The sequence below is a fragment of the Prionailurus bengalensis genome, chromosome D2 (assembly GCF_016509475.1).
Source record: "Prionailurus bengalensis isolate Pbe53 chromosome D2, Fcat_Pben_1.1_paternal_pri, whole genome shotgun sequence".
NCBI classification, from domain to species: domain Eukaryota; kingdom Metazoa; phylum Chordata; class Mammalia; order Carnivora; family Felidae; genus Prionailurus; species Prionailurus bengalensis.
This window is the reverse complement of record NC_057351.1, coordinates 29,878,009-29,905,949: the sequence shown is the minus strand read 5'-3', so window position 1 is coordinate 29,905,949 and position 27,941 is coordinate 29,878,009. Positions and strand designations below refer to the sequence as shown.

The following is a 27,941-nucleotide window of genomic DNA, read 5'->3' as shown; positions in this document are numbered from 1 at the left end:
TTCAAAGTGATGTGCCTTACCACTTAAATACAGTGACATCACATCCATTATACAGGTCAGTTCATGAATATTTCTTGAGACCATCTGGGCAAGAATAGATGCACCAGGTCTGCTATAGTATAAGTCACAGGAGAAAGCAAATTCTAGAAGCTGAAGTTGCTCACGTGCAGAATATCAAAAGAAATATGCCCTTCCAGGCACTTCACTACTCTTTACCCAGAAGCAGGGGAGAACTCTAGTCAGTGCCACCTGTTCAACCTGTATTTCCATAAAAGCAAAAGTCAAAAGAATAAAGATTGCCATCTCAATTAAATGAAGTATCATCTGAACTCTGAACTACTGAAGAAAAAGCCAGAGAGATGGCTAGTTTGGTAAACTTGGCTATTCCCTGACCCAATTTCAACCAAATCAGGTCTAATCCCTAGTCTGAAGTCAGCCTCAATTTAGCAGTTGCTGAAGAAATTAGTTCAGCTCTTAAAACAACCTAAGAGCTCAATTCACAGCCCAGAATGAACCCAAACATTCAGGTTCATTTACAAAGGAGTTCCTGTATACCAGGCCCTGTGCTAAGTGGGATCTCATCACACTTAACCTACTGGACAAATCTAAGTAGGTATTATTGTCCATGCAGAGACCAAGCCCCAGAGAGGGCAAGGTCAATGAGCTTGGCAGTGATGAGAAACTGTACCCTGATCTGTCCAACTTTTGTCATTCTCTCCCCTTATTGTACTTCTTCCTAGCATATCTCTGAAATTATATCCACTTATTTCAGAAAGACTGATTTGCCTTGACTGTATTTCAGGAACCATAGTATAGCAGTGAACCAGACAGACAACAGTCTTTGCCCTTACAGAGCTGACATCATTTGTCAACTTACTCCTGTTTGTTCCATATCAAAATACAACTTCTATGATGGCAGAAACATTATCTGTATTGCATTCTGCTTATGTCCAGCACGAAGAACAGCCTCTAGTACATGGGTAACAGCAACGTGTGTCAAAAAACTTCAATCATGACATCTTCAGCAATGGTGTAGGAAACTGGTCAAAATATTTCACCAAACTGATTTTATTCTCATTCACAGTTCCTTATAGTGCATTGTCTTAGTGCTATACTACAAATGGCCACTATATAAAGCTTTAAATAAAATCCCTAAGACATTCCGTAGTTTTTAAATGTTGACACAAACAGCAGTTACCTTTAAGAGCTAATTTTCCCAAGCAAAAAGCAAAACAAAAACAAAACAAACAAACAAACAAAAACCCCGTAATAGCCACATACCGTAGCAGGCAGTAAATACATATGAGGAAAAAAGGATTTTAAAATAGATTTTTATTGGCAAAAATAAAAATAAAAATAAAATAAAACTAATCCGAATCAGGCTCCTTCTTCTTTCTTCTTGTCCCTTTTGAGTAAGTCCCAGGCTCTGTTCTTTCTTTGCCATCAGTTCGTTGTGTCAGCCACTCCTTTTCTAGCTGTTTCAGCATGTCTGCAGTGAGGAGTCCTTGCTGCACCAGTCTGGAAGCTAGGGATTTCTCTCCTCCATTGGGGACAGGTGGCTCAGCAGCTTTACTCCCTACAGCTTTGGTGCCTCGCACCCTTCTAGCTTGGCTCTTTAAAGTTCCTGACAATCGGGACCGGTTCTCTGCCGACAAGCTCTCCAAGTTCAACAGCTTATGTGACTCCGAAATTTTAATCAGTTTGGTGATGTTGTGTACACCATCTTGGATAATGCCATCTAGTTCTTTCTGGAGATCTCGAATGAGGCTGGCATCTGGAAACATATCTATAAACCGGTAGCTAGGAAAAGACATATTATGTTATATAGCAACAGCCCTTATCAGAATCATTAGGCTTATCTCAATGATGTAACTACATCTGGACACTGGCCCCCAAATGTTCTCTGTTTTTGCAGACTCTGTCCAGTGCCTTTGCTCAGCCCCAACACACCTGAGGAATACTGTCATTATGAGGGTAGGTCATCACTCATATCTTAAGTGAATCATATTTTAAGGGGGACAGGCCCCTCCTTTGAGAATCACTGATGTAAAGCAGCACCTTTCAAATGTTAATATACAAATGAATCACCTGGGGATCTTGTTAAAATGTAGTTTAAGTTTGGGGTGGGCCTGATATTCTCTAGTTCTAACAAGCTCCTAGGTAATACCACTGCTTTTGGTCCGGGGACCACCATCTGTGTAGCAAGAACCTAGTACACTTCCTCACCTACCTATCTGAACTAGAATCATAAGAAGTCCTTAGTCATTTTTAGAATGGGTATAAACAAGACTCGACTGCCATAATGGACAATAAACATAACAGACAGCACCCTGTAAAAATGTGCCTTTACTTGAGAGAGCAAAAGACCATTCATAAAACCTTTGATTTTCCCTATTACTCAGAAAAATGAGAGTAGCTAAAGGAAAAATGTGATACCTTAGCCAAAGGTAAAGATCCAAGACATCATGGACAGCTTCTAAATCCATGAGGTCTTTAATATTCTTAGGTGGAAGTAATGGCCATTTAATATATCGGCGTAACCACGAGAAGGTCAGTGGCTCATTCCTGCTATACTGCCTGGCAAACTGAGAGAGAAGAAAAGAGTTTGGTGAAAGAATCAAAATGCACTTATATCTGCAATCAGAAACAGAAAGCACAACAAAACACTAACTGCGGTTGTGTTTCAACAGGCTGGTTTCTTTCCTTCTTTATACTTTTCCATACTTTTAAGAATATTTAATACTTCATAAAGATACCTTGAAGAAAAAAAGTAGGGGGGGGGGTGCTTTCGTTCATTTTCCAAAGCCAGGGCAATAATATGTACATCAGAAGTCATACAAAAACTAACAGAGCCTAACTCTGTTAACTTTAATGAACATTTAATGTTACAAGTTTTGGACAGATATTTTTGAAGTCTCTCATTTCTACCCCTTTATGGAATGGTCCTGTAACTGCAAATATAAGCTGTATCTTGTCAATATCCTTCCTTATCATAAAGAAACTCTGAGGTGGCTTGGTGCAAGGTTGGGCATGAGTCGATCAAGCTAGTAAACGACTCTGCACCTCTTCACTAGCTGTGTGGCTCTGGCCAAGCCATCACTCTGTGCTTCAGCGACCTCATCAATACCACAAGACCACCATACCTCCTTCTTGAACCACAGGACACTGTTGGGAGAATGTGCTCGGAAAACCAGGCTGCCCCCAACCCCCACAAATGCCAGGCATTATTATGCATCACAATATACTATAGGAGACAGAAATACAACCATGTGAGACCTGTAGAGCAAAAGTTTAGCTTCAAGAATAAGCTGATTTCAAATCGTTCATGTCCTGATTAGGGAAAATTATCTCTAAATGTCTAACCTAAGTAAGGTCCATACTTCAGAGAGGCGAGGCAGTTTTAGAACAATTGTGGTTAAATAATGTTATGATTTTATTAAATTCAGTCATGCATTCTGCTAACACATGCCAAACAGAATAGCCATGAAGGATGGAAATGTGACCAAGCTAACCTGCTGAGCAGGACAAGCCAAACTTTAATATTTCTGGCCACAAACTAGTAAAAATCCAATACATAAAAGAGCCAAGTATGGAGCTGTCCAAAAAGGGGAAGGGAGAGATACTTATCCATTCAGATACCTCCGTCCAACAGCTGGCCCTAAAGGAGCTCCCTGGAACACCATTTCCAAACAACTATCCTGCGGGGCACCAGAGGCCATCAATGGGATGGAGGTCTTTTAAAGTTCAGTCATAATGGTGATCAAGAAAAAAAGGAAAAATCTCTACCTTTCATATGCTAACGGTATCAGAACACATAAGCAACTGCCGGCCTCTACCATTCCAGACTTCTTACCCCTTAGTAAAATGCTTCTGCTTCATTAGAACAGCTGTTTGAAGGGTGGTAAAACAGAGTCAGGACCACGGACCCGAGCTCCATCCAGGTCACTTTTTTTTTTTTAATCTTTTTTTAACATTTATTTATTATCAAGAGACAGGGAGAGACAGAACATGAGCATGGGAAAGGCAAAGAGAGGGGGACACACACAATCCAAAGCAGGCTCCAGGCTCTAGCTGTCAGCACAGAGCCCGACGCGGGGCTCAAATTCACAAACCGCGAGATCATGGCCTGAGCCAAAGTTGGACGCTTAACTGACTGAGCCACCCAGGTGCCCCCACCCAGGTCACTTTATAGCATTTCAGACTTTATTCCAGAAATGTCAACCTTATGCTAACTAACTCTCTCATAAATGCCAGCTCTAAGAAACATATTTCCTAAGTAAATACCTGGGTGTGCAATACCTCTAAGACATATTAAAGGGAAAAGAAAAAGGCTAGTTGCAGAATAATTCATCATAACATTTATGGGAAAACACACCCACAAAACTAGAATTTCCATATGTACACATATGTAAGCAAATGCAACGGAAAAGGTCTGCAATGACACAAACTGTTAACTGTAGCTCTGTCAAAAGACTGAGATTGGGGGTGGTAGCCCAATTTAACCTATCCGTAATGTTTTAACTTCATGCAGTGAGAAAGCATTTATGTATTATTTATGCAATTTGAAAGTAATTTCGAACATAAATTTAGAAACAGATTTGGTGAGAACACAGCCAGTACGCAGAATGCTGAGTTCTATATAGAAGACAGGGGCAAGACTAGAGTCAGAGGAGGATTCCTTTTTTTTTTTTTTTTTTTTTTTATGTTTATTTATTTTTGAGACAGAGAGAGACAGAGCATGAACGGGGGAGGGGCAGAGAGAGAGGGAGACACAGAATCGGAAGCAGGCTCCAGGCTCTGAGCCATCAGCCCAGAGCCCGACGCGGGGCTCGAACTCACGGACCGCGAGATCGTGACCTGAGCTGAAGTCGGACGCTTAACCGACTGAGCCACCCAGGCGCCCCTTTTTTTTTTTTTTAAGAGGAGGATTCCAAGAGGAGGCCCTTGGGTTTAGTGGGACAGGGAGGGCACTCTAGGAAGAGGCAACAGGGGAGAGGCAAGGGCTCCGCAAGGTGAGAGGACATGGCAGGAGGCTGGAAGTTCAGCTTCCACTGCCCTTCCCTGCCCCCCTTTTTTGGGTGCATAAATGCTCCTCAGAAGGCAGAGGTTTGTATCCCTATGCAAATGAATAAGAAGGGGCTAAAAGCCCGGCACCAAACTCATAGAAGACAGCAATCCCTGGATCAGTGCCTTATAATCAGGAAAACCGAATACTATGACCACCACTAACCCCTACTCCCCTTCCCTTCCAAAAAATATTAACCAATGCTACTAAGAAAGAAGTATATTAGCGAGCACCTGGGTAGCTCAGTCAGTAGAGCATGTGACTCTTAATCTCAGGGTTGTGAGTTCACACCCCACACTGGGCATGACGCCTACTTAAAATAAAAATAAAAATAAAAATAAAAAGCAGGCAAAAAAAAAAAAAAAGACGTATATCATCAGGCAAGACCCCCTTCCCGCAAAAGAATTTCTCATTTAAGAAAAAAAAGAGCCACTTTATATATAAGTTCTTATATAGTATCTCCTATGGAAAAGTACTCTCCAACTGTTTTACCTTGAATGACAAAGTACTGTTTAGGGAAATGCATTGACTTGAAATGACTCAAAATATAAAGATAAAGGCTTACCTGTAACAACGAAGAGCAGACAAAAGGCTGCTTCTTGTTGATAGGAGCTGTGCAGAAAACATACCTCACTCGTAGACTTAATGGAATATGCTGGATCAACTCTGCAGAAAATTTAAAATCATCCATATTGCAGACAAAATATTGCCCATCAACTTGTGAAAAGTCTACAAAAATATCCTGAAGGGAAAAAAAGATACATTATTGGACTGCCTAAGTGGGCATGAATAAAGTACTCAAGCCTACAAAAGACAATCTCTGAATCCTTAACAGTCTTCTAGAAAGGCCTGTTTAATTCACTGTCCTCACAGGCTAAAAGACCTCCCCTATAGCTTTCCCAACCTGAAATACTCAGAAAATTCCTCAAGACAAAAGTTCCAGAAGATTTTGAGAGGAGGTTTTCACTTTCAAGATAAACCTCATAAATAACAATATCACAAAAATAGACTATCCACTGATGCCCACGAAGTTAATTAGTAACTGTCTGCAATATCAACCTTTTTAGAAAAGATATTTTAGATATTTTAGGAGAGATTTAAAAGTAAGTTTTTACTTACAATGAGATTAGAAAGTGTTGTATCAGGGAGATGGTAGGCAAACATTTCAATCTGTTCCGCAGTTGGATGAAGGCCAGCTGCCTTTAGTAAAAGAAAGAACAACTCTTAAGTTTCTCCTTCTTAGAGGACAACTTTTCTTAAGTTGTTTATAAAGTCCTATATTCAGGCTAAGCTCTCACCAAATGAGTTAAATGACAAGAATTTGAGTAAAAAAGAAAAAAGCAATGTCACTTTCCCATTTATCACCAATTGAGAAAGCTGATGAGATGGTTTAGTGACCCTGACCAATTATACCCACTGAGTTGGCTCATCAACCTTTCGCTGGCATTTTAGTTAGTATTTCTCAAACCTCTGATGATCTGACAGAGTACCAAAAATACTTTCCAGGGTCTCTGTTATCTTCACTGAACAAAAATGAACAAGGAAAACCCAAAGGCTTTAACCAAGGCAATAAAACTGACAGACAAACATAGATAAATACATGAGAGAATGTCTACATGGAGGCCAGTCTCTCTTCAACTGCATCCCAGTATTAATAAGGCGGGTATAAGCAAAAAGAGAAAGAGAAAAGGAATGGGAAACACAAAGAGCAAAGGAGGAAAGGAGGAAAGGAGGAAAGAAGACAGACCTGAGTCATGGGAGGGACAAAGAGCATGGGCACAAGAAATGAGGCACACAGGGGAAATGGGGGTGTGTCCTTAGCAACGGAACTCTTAACAAAAGCTACAGAAAGGATTTCAACCACAGCTTTCCTCCAGGAATTTTCCCTTGCATCGACTCATTTATATTCCCCTTTTACTAGGGTCACTGAAAAACGAGATGAGCCACGTTAATTTATAAGTAAATTTTCTAGGCAACTTAAATTATGAGTTAACAAACTTATAACTAAAATACATACGCTGCTGCCTCAATAACCACACTAACCGAAAGTTAACCTCGTCCGAACTGGCTCAAAGTTATATCGCTTAGTACTGTTTTTGCCCCACACTCAAGAGTTTCTTCTACATTCAAGCTTCTCACAATTTTTCAGCTGGCTGTCACAGCGGGGTGCCCACCTGAGGCAACTACGCCCCTCTCCCCACCCAATGCTAGAGTACAGAAAGAACTCAAGGAAAACCAGGTTTACTAAACTCGTTCAATCTGGATCTTCCATTTGCTCACCATTCTCTAATGAAGGGGTCCCTAGGGCTCTCCAAAGCAGTAAAGTAGGGCTTTCTTGACAGGATTTTCATGGCACAAAACTTTCTTTTGCTTATTTCTGTTTCCAGGTGTCTGAGGCAAGGGTCCGGAAGGTGAGTGAAGGAAGGAATGGCTGTCCTTCGCAGCCAAGTAATGAACACGTTACACCTTACCTTTATGGGATCCACAGGCCTGTTCAAAATTTCTTTTAGTAAATTGAGATCTTCTCGATTCATTGTTGTCACTTCTCCTTCTTTATATTTTGAACTGAATCGGCCAGCTCTGCCAGCAATCTGTAAGGCCTGAGAGGTGGTAATTGGTTCTATTTCCTTCTCTCCCTTTTCATTGATAGTGGGTTTTATAAGGGAGTAAAAAATAATTCTTCTTATGCTCCTGAAATAGAAATAAAAGTAATCTCAATACAGACTGCTGTATAAAAAACTCCCCATCATTTGGGTCACTACAGAAATGTTCACTCCAGTTCTAGTTTAGACCTGCTTACAATCTTGTCCACTCTTTACAGTATAAGAGAGGTTTGTCAGTAATTCTTTTCCTTCCCATTAAATAGTACTTTTTAACAAATCTATAAATTTACTAAAAACCATTAAACTGTGCAATTACAATGGATGAACTGTGGAGTGTGTAAATTATACTTCAATAAGGTATAGAAAATGACTTTTTTTTTTTTTTTTTTACCAGTAAACCATATAAAGTGCTATCAGACTGTTTTTAAAAGGTGGCTCCTATTGGGGAGCCTGGATGGCTCAGTCTGTTGAGCGTCTGACTGTTGGTTTCGGCTCAGGTCATGATCCCAGGGTCATGGGATCAAGCCCCATGTTAGGTTCCATACTGTGCATGGAGCCTGCTTAAGATTCTCTGTCTCTCTCTCTGCCCCTCTTCCCTGCTCTTGCTCCCTCTCTTTCTCTAAAATAAAGAAGTTGGCTGCCATTAATAGCTTTGAATACTTCTTGGATTCCAAAAGGTGTAACTGCCTTGACTCCTCAGAGAAAATACTTAGACACAACACTGTTACTCCTAGAGATACTGGCCAGCCCCACATTCATAATGGGCACTCAGACACCTGCTGAGAAACTGAAAATAAAGTAAGATACTATAACAGGTTAGTGGGAGACAGTGTCATTCAAAATCCCTAGTGCGATGTGATATTTTCTTTTTATTCCCTCAAGAGATGTCAGCAAGATAAACCTCACGACTGTATTATAATACCCATTCTCCTAAACGTTAAGTGTTTGGTCATTCTAATTCCAATTAGAAAACCCACAGAATACCCATGATTATTAAAAACAAATTACTTACAAATTAAGTCCCATGCCAATTGCATCTGTAGCAACCAAGATTTTGCATGGATCATCAGGATCATTAAACTTTTTTGCTTGAGCAAGTTTGGTCCCTAAAACAAGAACAGTTTACGTTCGCTCAGTGCTCTCAATCTTTTACCACATCACACTAAGTAGATCTTAGAACCCTCATCTCTCATTCTCCATTCTTATGAATAAAACTCTTACTGTTTCAAACTTACTGCTTTATGTCCTCAAAGAGCCACTTATCTTTCGTTCCTACTCCTTTAAATATCCTGACATAGAGCAACACAATCCCCTACTAGCCCCATTTCTGAGAACACTTATAAAGAGATTTCAGGACTACACCTTTAAGACGATGTACCAAGCTCATATTTTAATGACATTTCTGTAACAAAATCATCAACTCAACATTTAAAATACAGTCTAACAAGAGCAGCAAGAGCTATAATTAAAAAACTTCTATCCCCACCAAGATGAACTAGAGAAATATATTTATTTTATTTGACCCATAACAAATTACTAATGTATCAAACAACCTTATTCAGTACCTTTTACTGTGTTTTCTATACACATCTCAACATAAATGGCAAAAATAAGAGACTTCATGTCCCTGTCATGATGAAAGCCAATAATTACCAGGTGGGAGACTGCCATATATAACAGCTGATTCCAATCCCCGGATTTCAATCTGTCGACTCACAGAATAAATATCATTCTTGCTAAAACAGACAATGCAATCCCCAGGCCGAAGGTTGTCTAATGATTCTAGTGCATGATCCAGCACAGAAATGGGGGTAAGCCTCTTATAGTTTCGAACCTACAATAAAGACATGATATTGTAAAATAACACAACTAACTCAACTTCCTGTCACTATTAGGTGAAAAATGGGCAGAGCAATCAAAAGCAGCTAAAAATTGACAAGTTCCAATGTTTTTACATTTACATGGTATTTTACAATATAGAAAAACATTTATTTTCATATTATAAATGTTACCATCAGTTCTCATTGGTGTTTTCTAAATTAACAAAATGTTATATACAGCATACCAAATTTTTTTTAAATGTTCTTTATTTAAAAGTTTACTTATTTTTGAGAGAGAGAGAGAGAGAGAGAGGGAGCACGAGCTGGGGAGGGGCAGAGAGAGGAGGGGAGAGAGAGAATCCCAAGCAGGCTCTGTGCTGTCAGTGCACAGCCCGAGACGTAGAGCTCGAACTCACAAACCGTGAGCCCAAATCATGTCGTGAGCACAAATCAGGTCGTGAGTACAAATCATGACCTGAGCTGAAGTCAAGAGTCGGACGCTTAACCAACTGAGCCACCCAGGCACCCCCATGTCGCAGAGTTTCAAAGCACTTTCATATACATTCGATTTTTGTGGCAACTTGGTAAGTTCAGAGGTTTACTAACTATTATTTCAATTTTATGAAAAAGCAAAATAAAGTCCACATAAAAGATCAGGTCTGATAAGGATTCCTTCGGTTCTAGCCTTCTGCAATCTGCCTAACAACGCGAAGCTAGTTAACAGCAAAGCCAAGACTAGAACCCAGAATTTTTTCCACTACATCCCACCCTCTCTCTGAAAGCTGAACACAAAACTGATGAACCAATTTTTAAGTATTTCTTCATCTTATTAAAGAACTATAGTAAAAAAAAAAAAAAAAAAAAACCACAAAAAATTAGGATTGAAAGGAAACCAGTTATTTTCTACTCTCCACGTTGGAGAAAGGGATACAAACTATCTCTAGCAAAAGGCCCTAATCTCCACCTTTTGGGATGAGCACTGGGTGTCGTATGGAAACCAATTTGACAATAAACTTCATATATTGGAAAAAAAAAAAAAAAAAAAGGCCCTAATCTCTGACATCCAAAATTCTGAAAACCATACGCTTTTGCTAAGCCTCAAACTTCCAACATTCCTGACTTATTTAATTCTAAAGAGAACTGCTCACACTCCATAAGGCGTTGTCAAGAGAAGATTACGAGTCTCTTGTACTTTTGGAAGGCTTGGGGTGTGATGGTCATTCCGCCGGAATTCCGGATCATGAGGTTCAAACACGTATGATCTAGCCAACTGTGAGGAAATGACACTTCCTTTTTAGTTAAGTTCTGACTTTGCCGCTATCTGGGACCCCTGAAGCCACTGCTGGGGTACTCCAAGCTATTTGCTATGCCACCTTGAGAACAAAGCATGTGATCTACCTCCACTTCCTCTCCCGTCGTGTACATGAGCTCAGTAACCAGGTCAATGGCAGCAGATTCTCCACACAAATGGACTTCTTCAGCACAGAGTCCTGTTAAATGCAAAATCGATAGTTTTTTAAAGATACGAAATTAAATATTTCACACTTTATATAACAAAAATACTTGAAGTTTCCTTACCGATTGCTCTATAACTTTACCAAGTGTTTTCATCAATATTATCTCTTTGATAATTATCTCTTTGATTCAAACCTCACGACAACCTTCTAGCGGGCAAAGATTATCTCTATAAATCTCAGTGTTTTTTTATTTTATTTATATTTTATTTTATTTTTATTTTACTATTTTGAGAGAGACACAGACGGTGCAAGTAGAAGGGAGCAGAGAAGGAGAGAGAGAAAGGATCTCAAGCAGGCTCCATGCTGCCAGCACAGAACCCAATGCGGGACTTGAACTCATGAAACTGTAAGATCACGACTTGAGCCAAAACCAAGAGTCAGATGCCTAACCAACTGAGCCACTCAGGCACTCCAATCTCAGTGCTTTTAAACTGCTTTGGCTATGGTTTTGAGTCCACTACAGAGCAAAGCCAGCAAAGGACCAGCACCTGGCATTCTGCTGGTTAGTACTGAATCTTATACTTGTGTTTTTCAAATTAGGCTCCAATGGAATGACTGAGGTACCTCGGAGGCTGGGGACCGGAGGGTAAAAGAAACTCCAAGCTCCTTACCACTGAGCAGATCCACTCTCATTTTAAATTACAGGCTTTAAGGTATATGATTTGTTTGAAGAGAGAGTTCAGCTATTTGTTTTTCAGTTTGCAAACACCTGCCCTATAACACAATGATCAAAAATTCACTCCAATATCGAGCAGTAGAAATATTCATTCATGTCCATGGACCTCAAGAACTCTAATTCCAGGAGCCTATCCTAAAGATATAATAAAATAAATAAATAAAAAGCTATGGCCACAGAAATTTTTACTGTAGCACTATCAATAATAGGAACAAATGTTCAACTCTGTGGAAAAAAATAGTATAGCTCTTCAACGGAGAATGTGCAATATTAATATGTGGTGTGAAAACAATCTATGAAACAAGAGAACCAAAGAAAACACAAGATACAAAATAATATATTCACAAAACACCATATGCACAAGGAAAAAGACCGCATGAAACACCAAAATGTTAAGATGGTTGTGTAAAGGTGGCAAGATTTGAACATTTTAACTTTAACCGGTTATGCTAACTTTACAGTAAGAAAACTGGACTTCCCATTTTTAAAATAATATTTAGGAACTAAGAACTCACACTAGGCTGACATTTTGTTTGATCTGTGTCAAAAAGAGAGGATCCTAAGAACTCTATCTGGCAATGTCAAGCAGAGAAACGCAACTCCGTGCAGAGGTCACAAAGCACGGGTGTTAGCATTAAGACCACCAACCTAGAAGCGCTCTGGTCCAGGCCCATCCTCTGGCTGGATCTTTAATCATTTGAATTTCATCAATCACAGCCACTTCATCTAAAATAAAAATTCGTCATGAGCAATACAATATACTTAAATAATACTATAAACAAATTATAGCACCCAAACTCAAGCTTTCATCACCACCATAATCACCACTATCGCTTGCTCACGAAGCACTTCTTTTCTGGCAGGCTTGTTCTAAGTGCTTTACAATTTTAACTCATTTAATCCTTACAACAAATCTATGCCGTTAGTATCACATTCTAGCCATTTTATAGAAGAATAGACTGAGGCCCAGAGAAGTTAAGTCACTGGCCCAAGCTGTATAAGCTTAAGATCTAAAAACGTAAAATTCTAACCCAGGCGATACAACATCTAGTAGGTTCATTTGTCCTATTTTTTGCAATCTCAGAGGGAGCCTGGGGAATCTACTTAATAAGAACTAACACATCCACAGGGTAGTAAAAGAAGTAAGCATCTAGGCTTCCAGGAATAAGGAGCAGACAGTCCTACTGTAAATGAAGCTTCTCTATTATATGAACCCAGACAGGTGTCAGGAGCAGAAAATGGGATAGAAAGTGTAATTTCCTGAGCTCTAGCTATGCTCATTCTTATGGGTTTTAAAACCTCATCACTAAGGCAAAAATTAGTGCCTCATTTTATTTTCTAACACCAAAAAGATTTTATTTTTTTAATGTTTTTTATGAGAGAGAGAACGAGTGAGCGAGCAGGGGGAGGCGCACAGAGTGAGGGGGACAGAGGATCCAAAGTGGGCTCTGTGCTGACAGCAGAAAGCCAAATGAGGGGCTCAAACTCACAAACCATGAGATCATGACCTGAGCCAAAGTCAGACGCTTAACCGACTGAGCCACACAGATGCCCTTGCCAAAATGTTTTCAACCATATTATTTTATTCTCCTTGTGTCATATCAATTTTATTTTAATCTTCTTCCTCAAATACCAAGGAGTTGAGAAGAGCACATTAAAAAAAAATTAATATACCCATAATAACATTTAGGAAACAAAAGAGAGGACTTTTTTTGTTTGTTTGTTTGTTTTGTTTTGTTTTTTAATTTGTTTAATGTTTATTTATTTTTGAGACAGAGAGAGACAGAGCATGAATGGGGGAGGGTCAGAGAGACAGGGAGACACAGAATCCAAAGCAGGCTCCAGGCTCTGAGCTGTCAGCACAGAGCCCGACACGGGGCTCGAACTCACGGACCGTGAAATCATGACCTGAGCTGAAGTCGGATGCTTAACCGACTGAGCCACCCAGGTGCCCCAGAGAGGACGTTTTACACTGAAAAACCATCAGATTAAAAATTACTTATTCCAATTGGGTACATACAAACAGGATTAGAAGAGACAGAAGAGGGAATTTTGATTTATGAACTCCTGTGCTATCAGAATGTCTACAATGTGTTACTTTTATAATAAATTCATTTGTAAAAAAAACTATCTACTCAGAAAGTTGATTATTAAAATGAAAAAGCTAACTAGAGTACATAATGTGTAATTCCTATTTAATATACACACTCACAATGCACACATAAGTATATGCATACACAATACAAACATAAACATAGAAGAAATCTGGAAAATACACACCACAGCGTTAACACTTGTTGATTCTGGATGAGTAGGACTGGGAGGTTATGGGTTTTTTCCTTCTCTTTGCATTTATGTTTATATTTTCTATAACAAAGATATGACTGCTTACTGGTAAGGAAAAGTTAATTTTTATTTAAAATATCTTCAGGGGCGAATGGGTGGCTCAGTCAGTTAAGCGGCCACTCTTGGTTTCAGCTCAGGTCTTGAGCTCACAGTTTGTGAGTTTGAGCCCCATGTCAGGCTCTGCACTGACAGCACAGAGCCTGCTTGGGATTCTCCTCTCTCTGCCCCTCCCCTGCTAACACACACCTCCCCCCTTCAAAATAAACATTTAAAAAATAAAATTAAACAAAATATTTTCAAAACTACTTAAATAAAAGTTCACTGCAGTGCAATATATAATAATGAAAAACCTTAAACAACCTAAATATTCTTTAGTAGGGGAATTAACAATTTTAGTTGTAAGATGGAATTTTCGTTATAAGTTTAAATGAATAAACGCGATATATAGATTTATGATACATATTATACACATAAGATAAACATATAATATACATATAACAAGACTAGTTCTAAAAACATGCTGCATAGAGTACCAAGCAAGTTGTGGAACAATAATACAGTATGATAATCACCTGACTGTTTTGAATCATACAATCCATAGTATCGATAGGTAACATGTATCGGTGATGTAAAAAAAGACAGGAAAGATATACACCAAACACTTGACAGCAGTTGGATCAAAAAAGGAACTATACTTGTTAACATTTTAGTTCCTTTAAGAGAAAAGGGGAGAGGAACATTCACAAGCAAACATCACCAGAGTCTGACATTTATTAGTGAGCACTGGTGAGCACTGGGTATCTGTTGTCCTATTCGTCTCAATTTAAAATTTTTTTCACAATAAAAACACATTTCATATGTTTAACTATATTTTAAAAGAAAAAATTACTAAACCATAAAGGTTCTTAAATGGCATGTACATACAAGGAGTTGTAACGCTGCACATCTCAACTGTACAAGCAACATGGGCAGCCTGTTTCCCGTCTGGCTCCACGGTCACACGCTCTTCACCTGTTACCAAGTCACACGGCACGCCCTAAGGTGACAAAAAGATATCTGGAGTTATTGCCGTCTTTAAAATAATAGCAAAAAGAAGTTTGGGTTGTTTAATATTCTCACCATTACCATCAAATTTATTCCCAAACCTTTAAAAAAATTTTATGAAAGCCGCTCTTACACAAAGTATGTCAACTTGGAAACACCTCTAATTAGCTAAATTCTCAGGTATCAAAAACATGAGACAGTGTAGCAGTTTCACTTAACTTTGTATATTTCTGCACTGTAGCAGTTTATTAAAATAAAACAAATGTGAATTGTTTCTGGATTCAGGAAGAATACCATAAGTAATATTTAAGAATGGAAAGACCTCCTGGGGTGCCTGGGTGGCTCAGTTGGGTGAGCATCCAACTTTTTTTTTTTTTTTTTTTTTTTTTAGCATCCGACTCTTAATTTCAGCTCAAGTCATAATCTCAGTTCATGAGATGGAACCCAGTATCCCGCTCTGCACTGCGAGCACAGAGCCTACTTGGGATTCTATCCCTCTCTTTCTCTGCCCCTCCTCTGTGCTCTCTAAATAAATAAACATTAAAAGAATTATTTAAAAAAAAAAAAAAAAAAAACAAAGATCTCCTAATATAATTCCTTGACAAGGAGCAACATTAATACTATCGTATAATAGTTTGCCCAGAAATTAAGGCATTCCTTAGGACAAAGTGCTTTTGGTGCTAAATCTGGGAAAGTCTAGGCAATCTGGGACAGCCCATCTCCCTAGTGACCTAAAACTAATCACAAGGAAACATGTGACATGTCCAAACTGAGTGACAGTTTACCACAAATGACCATTAGTCGTCCAAAACGTAAAGGTTATGAAAGATGAAAGAAGGATCCTAGGAACTGTCCTAGATTAATGGAAACTAGAGACAGGAGAACAAAATACAGTGCTGGCAACCTGGACAGAATACTGGGGGGTTGGAAGAGAGTGGTGGTGGTATTACTGACAACTGGCAAAATGTGAATATGGAATGTAGATTAAGTAATAGTATTCTATCAATATTATACACCCTGCTGTAGAGAAATGCCACGTGGTTATGCAAAACAAAGTCATTGTTCTGAGAAAATATTTTCTTAAATATTTATGGATAAGGAGGCATTTTGTATGCAAATTACACAAATTATTCAGAACAAAAAAGAGAGAATACAAGTTATATTCCCAAACTGGTTCACCTTACATTATAAAGTCATAATAAAACAGTGAACCAAAATGTGGCCCATTTAGTGAAACGATGCCTCAGACTACAGGGCATTCGGTCCTTTTCAGGTTTGAAAAGGTGGTGTCAGTCTTTATCATTAGTTTTTTTTGACAGCATCATAGTCTGATCTAAAAAAAAAGGGAAAGTAAATGTCATATAGGAGTTATGTTAACTGAGGAAGCAAAGGAGGACTTCAGAGGGAGTTTCAACTATATCAGTATTTTATTTCTTAAAAAACTAAATAGAGCAAGTATGGCAAAATGTTAGAATCTGATGGAAGTTGGGGAGTGGGTTCAGGTTATTTGTGTGTAATTCTCTGCACTTCTCTGTATTTGTGAAATATTCTGTGATAATTGTGTTTCATTCATTCAATACACATTTTTTCACATTTTACTATCTCTGAAATCAGAATATATTTTAACAACTGATGACAAGTCAGAGTCAGTTGACAGCATCTTTTTCTTTCTCAATTGTACATAAAATAGTGGTACATCTTACAAATTACAATGAACTATGACAACTTTTATTAGTGGCAAATTACTACATATGCCCTTTCCCAACTCCCACCTTCACCCTGCCCAGTCCCCCTTAACAAGAAAATTAGCAATTTTCAAGAAATTAACAAGAAAATTAACAAGAAAAAAAGCAAATACTTGGTAATATACTGACAGCAGCATTACTCTTTTCGAAGATCTCATGTGCCAGTAATTTTAAAGGGCCACAATACACTCCAGATTTTGCTGACAAGTACTTCTGGATTGCATGGTAAGTCTTTCCACTGTTTGTGGGGCCTGAATGGAATATTATCTTCCGCTGTATGGCTCTGGCTTCTGGGTACCTGAAACATAAGAAGGTAAACAGCTTAATCCCATTAACCTCAAAATCTATCTTGGCAAAGGTATCAACTGAAAACTATTCCAATGAAACATCCTGTTAATATCCACAAGAGAGCATCTTTGGAAACTAAAATTAAATGACAAGTTTCAGATCCACAATAAAATAATGACTATTTTCCAAGACTGGCATTTACTAACTAGAGGACAGAAAAATCTAAATGCAAATTAATTTCTTGGATATTTTTGCTATTGTACTAGTCCCTTTTCTTCAGAAGTTACTTAAAATAAGTTTAAACCCCATCCTGCTCCATAGACATGTTCACATCATTTCCACAGCTCTAAACATATGAACCTGTAAGTAAATATGCCTAGCCTTCTGAATTTCAACATATATAATATAATAATTGAGTCTTCTGCTTCTGGCCATGATGAATGGTACAGGACTTGCCCTCCCACCATAAACAAGTACAAAACTGGACAGTATATGCAGCAGCTGCTTAGGGACATAAACAGCAGACAGTGTAGGACTACAAGTCCTGAAACAAAGGAACACTTGAGCTGTGCCATACTGCACCCCAGGAGGGCACAAGGAGGTGGAACCCAAGCAAAGTATGACAGTCCCAACAAGCTGAGCAGTAGCGAGAAAATTCAGAGATGCTAAAGCAGGTGGAATTTGAAAGCAAACTGTGGAAAAGAAGAAAGGGCTCAGTGGAGAGGATGCCTTGAAGTCTATGTGAGGCTACCCTGTGGATCCCTGACCAAGGGCTGGGCTGAACATGGGCAGGGCCCACCAAACCACAAAGGGTTTGGGCATAAAGTCTCAAAGGGGTGGCAAAGCGCTAGATGTTGGAGTTCCAGCCACAGTGTGGAAATGGTGAGAGCTCACACTGGAAAGGCCACACTTGAGTTGTAAGGCCAACGCCCTAAACTAAGGGCTACTCTAGATTTGTCCTAATAAAACCTACAACCTAACTTGATCAGAATCAAGGGGAGATACCAGAATTAATTGCCTGCTTTTCTAGGGAAAACAACTCCTAGCCTCCTTATGATTTCTTGTCCAGCATACAACAAAAAAATATTATAATGACATATATAATAATATATAATGATCACTAATCTCCCAAGATCAGAAACTGAAAATCTCAAATCCACAAATAAAGAAACTAACCAGTTAGGTGGTATTCTTAAGTCACTGATCTTACGTAGATCATCCTTACATTCCAACACAGGAAATATCTGTTTCGCATGTCTCAAGAAAAATGGAAATAAATCATCCACATGAGCTGAAAAATAAAACACTACATTAACACATACAGTCTACAAGTTATCCATAACCAAACTCAGTGAAACTTTTCCTCTTAGTGAGCCACTTCAGGGGACACTGCCCCCAGGATAAAAAAAAAAAACTCTGGAGCGAGGAATTCCTTTTCTGACATCCTGCTTTGTCTTATGTTTTCTTCCTAATTTCACTTACACTTTCTACAGAAACAACAAATTGGCTGTCAACCACCATGCTCTACTCCTCCAATATAAATAGGTAAAGATGGGGCGCCTGGGTGGTGCAGTCGGTTAAGCGTCCGACTTCAGCCAGGTCACAATCTCGCGGTCCTTGAGTTCGAGCCCCGCGTCAGGCTCTGGGCTGATGGCTCGGAGCCTGGAGCCTGTTTCCGATTCTGTGTCTCCCTCTCTCTCTGCCCCTCCCCCGTTCATGCTCTGTCTCTCTCTGTCCCAAAAATAAATGAACATTGAAAAAAAAAATTTTTTTTAATAAATAAATAAATAAATAGGTGAAGATCAACTTGGGTGAAAGTTAAGTTAAAAATAAACAACCTGGATATATACATTAGAAAGAAGACCTATGGTTACTGAACAGAAATGGACGTGCAAACACTTTACATTTAAAAACCATAACGAAAGCCAAACTGCCAACGGGAACACAACAATAACGTTCTTGTATTTTTTTCTTTTACATCAAGAACTCTGTCCTGATATGTGGGAGAAAAAAGTCAGTGGCAGAAACAAATGGAATCCACCATGTATTACTTCTGTCTTCTGTGAGAGTTCATTTCACTGCGGCCTGTATACAACACAGAGTGGGGAGCAGAAGGTCAAGGCCCCTGCCTTTCTTAAGATATATTGTTGATTTAATAACCAGTTCAGGGACCCACTATAAAAGCAAAATGACCTCTGAACGCCTGGGTGGCTCAGTTTGTTAAGTGTCCGACTTCAGCTCAGGTCATGATCTTGCCGTTCGTGGGTTCGAGCTCTGTGTCAGGCTCTGTGCTGACAGCTCAGAGCCTGGAGCCCGCTTCAGATTCTGTGTCTCCCTCTCTCTCTGCCCTTCCCCCACTCATGCTCTGTCTCTCTCTCTCTCTCTCTCTCTCTCTCTCCCAAAAATAAACAAACCTAAAAAAAAAAAATTTTAAAGCAAAAAGACCTCAAAGGCCTCCTATGAAAGCATGGAATTATTTACAGGATGTTAATAAGCTCTGACCAGAGAAATAAACATGAAGTATGGGAAGAAATACAAAGTATGTTCAACACATTTTTAAAGAGATTTTTAAAAGTCTCTAAACACTTGCCTGCACTGAAGCAAATATCATTCAAAATAATGTGAATGTCCACATCCAGGGAATGAGATTGCATGATATAATTTCTAAAGCTTATGAATGCTTGATGGAAGAGACGAGCTGCAGGAAATACAAAACCAAAATAGGTAAGACTTAGTCTTCATTTCATTTCTTATTTATAAGTGTACATATACAGGGGCACCTGTTAACTGCTGGACTCTGAATTTCAGCTCAGGTCATGATCTCACCATCCGAGCCCCACATCGGGCTCCGTGTTGGCAGCACAGAGCCTGCTGGATTCTCTCTTTCTCTCCCTCTCTCTCTCTGTCCCTCTCCTGCTCATGTGCACGCTCTCAAGATAAGTAAATAAACTTATAAAGTGTATATACACGCAACACACCTAACTCATCAAAGTGATTTTGGTGGGGGGCACCTGGGTGGCTCAGTCGGTTAGGTGTCCGACTTCGGCTCAGGTCATGATCTCACAGTTCTTGGGTTCAAGCCCCGTGTCGGGCTCTGTGCTGACAGCTCAGTGTTTACAGCCTGCTTCAGATTCGGCGTCTCCCTCTCTCTCTGTTCCTCCCCTGCTTGTGCTCTGAATCTTTCTCTCTCTCTCAAAAATAAATAAACATTAAAAAAAATTCAAAGTGACTTTTTTTTTGAGGTGGGGCCGGGGGTCTACAACTGGTTTACTATCATCTGACCAAAAGTGAAATCCTAGCACAACAGGAAGGAAAGCTAAACAACAGCTCCCTTGCTGTGTGTCCAGCACAGCAGATGCATCTTGCCCAACTCCTGCCAAGACAGAAGCAAAGGTCAGGGAAATCCTCCAGACTACACCCATGCACTTATTTCCAGGGCACACTAGGTCTCGCACAATACTGACAAAGATGTAATCTAAGAAGTAATAAAATAATATCTCTAATAGAAATGCTAGTAGCCTTACCATCGAGTCCATAATCAGCACCCAGTTTCTGAATTTCTTTCCTCTTGTAAAACTTGTCTAAGATCTTCTTTACTTCATCTGAAAGAAAGATTTGCTTAACATTGGTTTTCCAGATGGAGAAAAGCCCAAAGAGCAAAAGATACTTGAAATCCTAATACTCAAGCCAGCGGTCTACTGAGTGCTGTAAGCACTTAAAGGTTTTAGTTGACCACGAGCTCTTTATGGTTTAATAGTGCAATGGGCTGTCCAGAAAAATTACAGTCAAACAACAGAATATTCCTGTTTACTGCAGAAGAATAAGCAACGCACCACAGGATTAGACATGGTCCCTAGCCTCCATCAGGCCACTTTTAGATAACTGTATTGTTTCATTTACTTACAAGCATTCTAAACATCTAATAGTGAGCAGCCAAAAAGTATCTAGAAAGACAACCAGTACCGCAAGGACCAGATCATCATGTTTTTATGTAAATGACTCAAGAGGTGAGGGATGATCTTTAGTTGGAAGAGGATGGTTTTAAGAAGAACAGACTGGAGCGCCAGTCAGCTGTGCTGACAGCTCAGAGCCTGGAGCCTGCTTCGGATTCTGTGTCTTCCTCTCTCTCTGACCCTCCCCTGTTCATGCTGTCTCTCTCTGCTTCAAAAATAAATAAACATAAAAAAAAAATTAAAAAAAAAAGAACAGACTACACTTATTTTGTTCTAGATGGCATAATTAAAGCCAGTGGGAAGTAAGGGATGCAGATTTCAGTGGAACTTATACAAGAACTTCTAACAATGAGAAGAGTGAAGGAAGCTGCCTCAAAAAAGTGCCAGCTCCTTGTCACTGGAAGTATTCAAACAAGGCTTAGAAAACTATTTCAAGGGAGACAGCAGAGAATCACTGTGCTAACAGGGGAAGCTGAATTAGATGTCTGCTGAGGAAACAGGCCACTATAAATCAATAATGTCATAAGTGAAAATATTTTAATCAATCAAGCTGAAATTGTATTAACACTGTACATGTTAAATATCACTGCATTATTCCACAGAGATAAACATTCTACTGATCCAGGCACACATGCTATATTGCTGGAAAGGCAGGCAAAAATGGAGAATACAGTCTTTGCCCACAAAACACAGAAAGGCCATCCAAAAAAATAGAAATGGAAGGAAAACTTCCAAACTCATTCTATGAGACCAGCATTACCTTGATTCTAAAAGCAGACAAAGATCTCACAAAAAAGGAGAATTGCAGGCCGTTATCCCTGATGAACATGAATGCAAAAAATCTCAACAAGATGCCAGCAAATCTAATTCAACAGTCCATTAAAGGAATTATTCGCCACAATCAAGTGGGATTTATTCTTGAGCTCCAGGGATGGGTCAATATTCACAAATCAATCAATATGATACACCATATTAATAAAAGAAACGATAAGAACCATATGATCCTTGGGGTGCTTGGGTGGCTCAGTCAGTTCAGTGTCCCACTTTGGCTCAGGTCAGGTCATGATCTCACAGTTCGTGAGTTCAAGCCCCGCATCAGACTCACTGCTGTCAGCAGAGTCCACTTTGGATCTTCTGTCCCTGTCTCTCTGTCCCTCCCCCTGCTGGCGCTATCTCAAAAAAAAAAAATAAACATTAAAAAAAAAAAAAAAAAAAATATATATATATATATCCTCTCAATAGATACAGGGAAAGCATTTGACAAACACAGCATCCATTTTGATAAAAACCCTCAACAAACTAGGGATAGAAGGAACATATTTCAACATCATAAAAGCCATGTACAAAAGACCCACAGCTAATAACATCCTCAATGGGCAAAAACTAAGCTTTTCCTCTAAAGTCAGGAACAAGACAGGAATGTCCACTCTCACCATTGTTATTTAACACATGACTGGAAGTATTAGCCTCAGCAGACAACAAACAACAACAACAACAAAAAATAAAAGCCATCTCAACAGGTAAGGAAGAAGTCAAACTTTCACTATTCACAGACGACTATGTAGAAAACCCAAAAGACCCCGCCAAAAATTACTAGAACTGATACACAAATTCAGTAAAGTCACAGGATATAAAATCAACATACAGAGATCTGTTGCATTTCTTTACCACAATAATGAAGTAGCAGAAAGAGAAATCAAGGAATTCATTCCATTTATAACTGCACCAAAACCCATTAAGATAACGAGGAATAAATCTAACCGAAGAGGTAAAAGATCTGTACACTGAAAACTATAGAAAGCTTATGAAAGAAATTGAGGAAGACACGAAGAAGTGGAAAAACATTCCACATTCATGGATTGGAAGAACAAATATCATTCAGATGTCCATACTACCCAAAGCAACCTACACTTTTTTTTTAATTTTTTGTTTTTTAACGTTTATTTATTTTTGAGACAGAGAAAGAGAGCATGAACAGGGGAGGGTCAGAGAGAGAGGGAGACACAGAATCTGAAACAGGCTCCAGGCTCTGAGCTGTCAGCACAGAGCCCAACACAGGGCTTGATTGAACTCACGGACCGCGAGATCATGACCTGAGCTGAAGTCGGACGCTTAACCGACTGAGCCACCCAGGAGCCCCAGCAACCTACACTTTTAATGCAATCCCTATCCAAATACCAGCAGCATTTTTCACAGTGCCAGAATGAACAATTCTAAAATTTGTATGGAACTACAAAAGATCTGAAATAGCCAAAGCAATCTTGAAAAAGCAAAGCAAAGCAAAGCTGGAAGCATCACGATCCCGGACTTCAAGCTATATTACAAAGCTGTAATCATCAAGATAGTATAGTACTGACACAAAAACAGACACTCAGATCAATGGGAACAGAACAGAAAACCCAGAAACGGACCCACAACTACATGGTCAATTAATCTTTGACAAAGCAGGAAAGAACATCCGATGGAAAAAAGACAAGTCTCTTCAACAAATGGTGCTGAGCAAACCGGACAGCAACATGCAGAGGAATGGAAGTTCCTCCACTTTCTTACACCATACACAAATATAAATTCAAAATGAATGAAAGACCTAAATGTAAGACAGGAAACCATCCAAATCCTAAAGAACACAGGCAGCAACCTCTTTGACCCTGACCGCAGCAACTTCTTCTATGTCACCAGAGGCAAAAGCAAAAATGAACTACTGGGACTTCATCAACATAAAAAGCTTCTGCACAGTGACAGAAATGATCAACAAAACTAAAACGGAAGAAGATGTTTGCAAATGACATATCAAATAAAGGGTTAGAATCCAAAATCTACAAAAAACTTAGCAAACTCAACACCCAAAAAACAAACAATCTAGTTAAAAAATGGGCAGAAAACATGAATAGACAATTTTGCAAAGACAGTCAGATGGATGGCTAACAGAAATATGAAAAGAGGCTCAACATGATTCATCATCAGGGAAATACAAGTCAAAACCACGTTGAGAGGGGCGCCTGGGTGGCGCAGTCGGTTAAGCGTCCGACTTCAGCCAGGTCACGATCTCGCGGTCCGTGGGTTCGAGCCCCGCGTCGGGCTCTGGGCTGATGGCTCAGAGCCTGGAGCCTGTTTCCGATTCTGTGTCTCCCTCTCTCTCTGCCCCTCCCCCGTTCATGCTCTGTCTCTCTCTGTCCCAAAAATAAATAAACGTTGAAAAAAAAAATTTAAAAAAAAAAAAAAAAAAAACCACGTTGAGATACCACCTCACACCTGTCAGAAGAGCTAAACTTATATACAAGAAACAACAGGTGCTGGAGATAATGAGGAGAAAGGGGAACCCTCTTACACTGTTGGTGGGAATGCAAACTGGTGCAGCCACTCTGGAAAACAGTGTGGAGGTTCCTCAAAAAGTTAAAGGTAGAACTACCCTACCATCCAGCAACTGCACTGCTAGGTATTTACCCAAAAGATACAAAAATACAGATTCGAAGGGAATCATGCACCTTGAAGTTTACAGCAGCATTATCAACAATAGCCAAGCTATGGAAAGCCCAAATGTCCATTGACTGATGAGTGGATAAAGATATGGTGTGTGTGTATATATATGCGCAGGCATGCATATGTACACACACACACACACACACAATGGAATAATACTCAGCCATCAAAAGGAATGAAATGTTGCCATTTGCAATGATGTGGCTGGAGCTGCAGTGTGTTATGTTAAACAGAGTAAGTCAGAGAAAGACAAATACCATATGATTTTGCTAATATGTGGTATTTAAGAAACAAAACAGATGAACATGTGGGATGGGGGTAAAAGGAGAGAAGGAAACAAACTATGAGAGACTCTTAGAGAACTGAGGGTTGATGAAGAGATGTCGGTGGGGGACAGGCTAGATGGGAGATAGGTATTAAGGAAGGCACTTGTTATGATGAGCATTGGGTGTTATAAATGATGAATCCCTGAATTCTACTCCTGAAATCAACATTGCACGACAGGTTAACTAACTAGAATTTAAATAAAATGTTGAAAAAAATACATAAAATGAACGAGGAAACTTGTTTAATGGGTTTAGGTTTTCAGTTTTGCAAGATAAAAAGTTCTGGAGATTTGTTTCACAACAATGCGAATATACTTAACCACTGCTGACCTGTACACCAAAAATTAAGATGGTTAAGTTTTGTTATGTATTTTTTTACCACAACCTTAAGATAAATAAATAGTATTAATACCAATAATTACATTAAAATTATTATTTTAACAGTATTATTACATTATTAAAAGTACCCCAAAATAAAGACCTCCCAACTCCCATGTTAAGTGAAATAGCTAGCCTAACACTGTCTTTGAAGAACTGGTTAAAGAATAGCATATACTGGGGCACCTGGGTAGCTCAGGAGGTTAAGTGTCCAGACTCTTGATTTCAGCTCAGATCATGATCTCACAGTGGTGGGACTGATTGCTACGGGCTCTGCACTGACAGCGCAGAACCTGCTTGGGATTCTCTCTCCCTCTGTCCCTCCCCTGCTCGTGCTCTCTCTTCCTTTCTCAAAATAAATAAATAAACTTAAAAAAAAAAAAAAAAAAAGGAATAGCCATGAGTTCCAACACATTTTTCAGTAAAAGTATGATACTTCTTGGGATGCCTGGGTGGCTCAGTTGGTTGAGCGTTGGACTTCGGCTCAGGTCACGATCTCATGGCTCATGAGTTCGAGCGCCAAGTCAGGCTCTGTGCTGACAGTTCAGAGCCTGGAGCCTGCTCCGGATTCTGTGTCTCCCTCTCTCTCTGTCCCTCCCCCACTCACACTCTGTCTCTCTCAAAAATAAATAAACATTAAAAAAAATTTTTTTAAGTATTTGTACTTCTGCCCCCCAAAACAAGCTTTGGCCTATAGTATGTTGTAGTCTACATTTTTAAATTACAATAGGAGTAGAGGATCTCTTTTGCATTGTTGGTGGGAATGCAAGCTGGTGCCACCACTCTGGAAAACAGTATGGAGGTTCCTCAAAAAACTAAAAATAGAACTACCCTACGACCCAGCAATTGCGCTACTAGGCATTTGTCCAAGGGACACAGGTGTGCTGTTTCAAAGGGACACATGCATCCCCATGTTTACAGCAGCGTTATCAACAATAGCCAAAGTATGGAAAGAGCCCAAATGTCCATCGATGGATGAATGGATAAAGAAGATGTGGTGTGTGTGTGTGTGTATATATATATATATATATACACACACACACACACACATATATATACACACAACGGAGTAGTACTCGGCAATCAAAAAGAATGAAATCTTGCCGTTTGCAACTACGTGGATGGAACTGGAGGATATTATGCTAAGTGAAATTAGTCAGAGAAAGACAAAAATCATATGACTTCACTCATATGAGGACTTTAAGAGACAAAACAGATGAACATAAGGGAAGGGAAACAAAAACAATATAAAAACAGGGAGAGGGACAAAACAGAAGAGACTCATAAATATGGAGAACAAACTGAGGGTTACTGGAGGGGTTGTGGGAGGGGGGATGGGCTAAATGGGTAAGGAATCTACTCCTGAAATCATTGTTGCACTATATGCTAATTTGGATGTAAATTTTTTTTTAAATTAAAAAGAAAATTAACAACAACAAAAATTACAATAGGAGTGACCAATGTTGCTTGTTGAAGTGAACTGCCTGAAAATAGCTTCTGGAGAGCTAGTGCCCTGTGCAGCTATACAATTCCCTCGGCCTCCCAGAGCTTCATTTGGTCTGAGGTAATTCCCTGCCTCCTTAATCGTTCAGAAACTAAAGACTACAACCTTATAATCTGAAAATCCTTTTGAAACCATCCGCATGCCTCCCTGTCAAACCCATCCAAAGTTAGTTTGGGGAACAAAACACACTGCCACTTACTGATGCTAAGCAGACTCCTTTCTCTCTGGAGTCCTGGATGATCAGGATACAGACCATCACCTGGATGATCAGGATACAGACCACCTTAGGCGAGGACACCCTTATCATGTTCTAACTTGTATTACGTTTGGTTATCCATACATCCTTTCTCCCCGCGACACTGTAAGTTTCTGGAGTGTTAAGCGCCAGTGAATTATAAAGACTCCTTAAAGCGATCCTCCTCTGGCTTTTCACTGACACCTCCCTTGCCCCTTCTCAGGGGTATCAGTTCTGGGCAGGGGCGAAGGAACAAAAAAGGATGCCAAAAAAAGCGGTCGTCCACCGAACGACGTAAGAAAGGCGAATCGTCCCATCGGAAGAGGGTTGAAACGATTCACAGAGAGCAGTAAAAGGAAAAAGACCACTTCTGGGGCGACATATAAAAGGATCACTAAGACGCAGCCCCAAGCTTGGAGGGGCTCACAAACCAGCGCGGTAGGCAGACACTGACAGGCACGATGACGACGCTTGGGGGACCCGGGTTCTCCAGGGAAAGGGGATGCGGCTTCCTCGCGGCCACGCGTGGGCCTGCAGACACCCCCGCCGCCCTCGCTGGCTCCCGCACTCACTCTTGTCCAAAGGGCGGGTTAGCTCGGCCCCGACGTCGCCATCCGCGCTGGGGCCCTGGGGCTTCACAGTCAGCGGCACGAACAAGGACGTGTTCGGGGCTTTGGAGCCTCCCGAGGCAGAGGAGGAGGAGGAGGAGGCAACGGCAGACACGCGCCCCAAAGCCCCAGTAAGGGGTTCGACGTGGGCGCGAAGGGCAGAGCAGACGGCTGCCCGGTGGCCAGCCCGGCGCCCCGCCGGGAGCCGAGCCCACAACAGGGCACACCGGGAGAAGGACATCGAGGCCGCACGCCCTAAAGGAGGCCGGCGGGAGCAGCCCGGGACTTGGCGGTGGACAATGACGCCACCCGCCAGTGCCTACAGTCCAGAAAGACCCAGACCGCGCAGGGGA

The 27,941-nt window shown here is 40.1% G+C and overlaps 1 protein-coding gene across 1 annotated transcript; it reads right to left on the bottom strand.

Moving 5' to 3' along the window:
- Positions 1–1,052: 1,052 nt before the first annotated feature.
- On the bottom strand, positions 1,053–27,941 carry SUPV3L1 (Suv3 like RNA helicase). Its single transcript, XM_043596511.1, has 15 exons — positions 27,553–27,941; positions 20,629–20,706; positions 19,695–19,802; positions 18,281–18,395; positions 16,946–17,114; positions 14,952–15,063; positions 12,330–12,407; positions 10,887–10,978; positions 9,322–9,502; positions 8,681–8,774; positions 7,537–7,756; positions 6,185–6,265; positions 5,631–5,807; positions 2,437–2,585; positions 1,053–1,800 (listed from the first exon to the last, which is right to left on the bottom strand). The coding sequence occupies exons 1-15, from the start codon at positions 27,827–27,829 to the stop codon at positions 1,368–1,370; spliced, it is 2,364 nt and encodes a 787-aa protein (XP_043452446.1). The 5' UTR covers positions 27,830–27,941; the 3' UTR covers positions 1,053–1,367.

Coding starts and splice junctions, on each gene's coding strand:
- SUPV3L1 (XM_043596511.1), bottom strand. CDS start 27,829: ATGTCCTTCTCCCGGTGTGCCCTGTTGTGGGCTCGGCTCCCGGCGGGG. Junction 15,064..16,945: donor TCGAAAAGAGTAATGCTGCT/GTCAGTATATTA, acceptor TTGTCACCTTAG/GGCGTGCCGTGTGACTTGGT. Junction 10,979..12,329: donor CTGGACCAGAGCGCTTCTAG/GTTGGTGGTCTT, acceptor TGCATTTAACAG/GACTCTGTGCTGAAGAAGTC.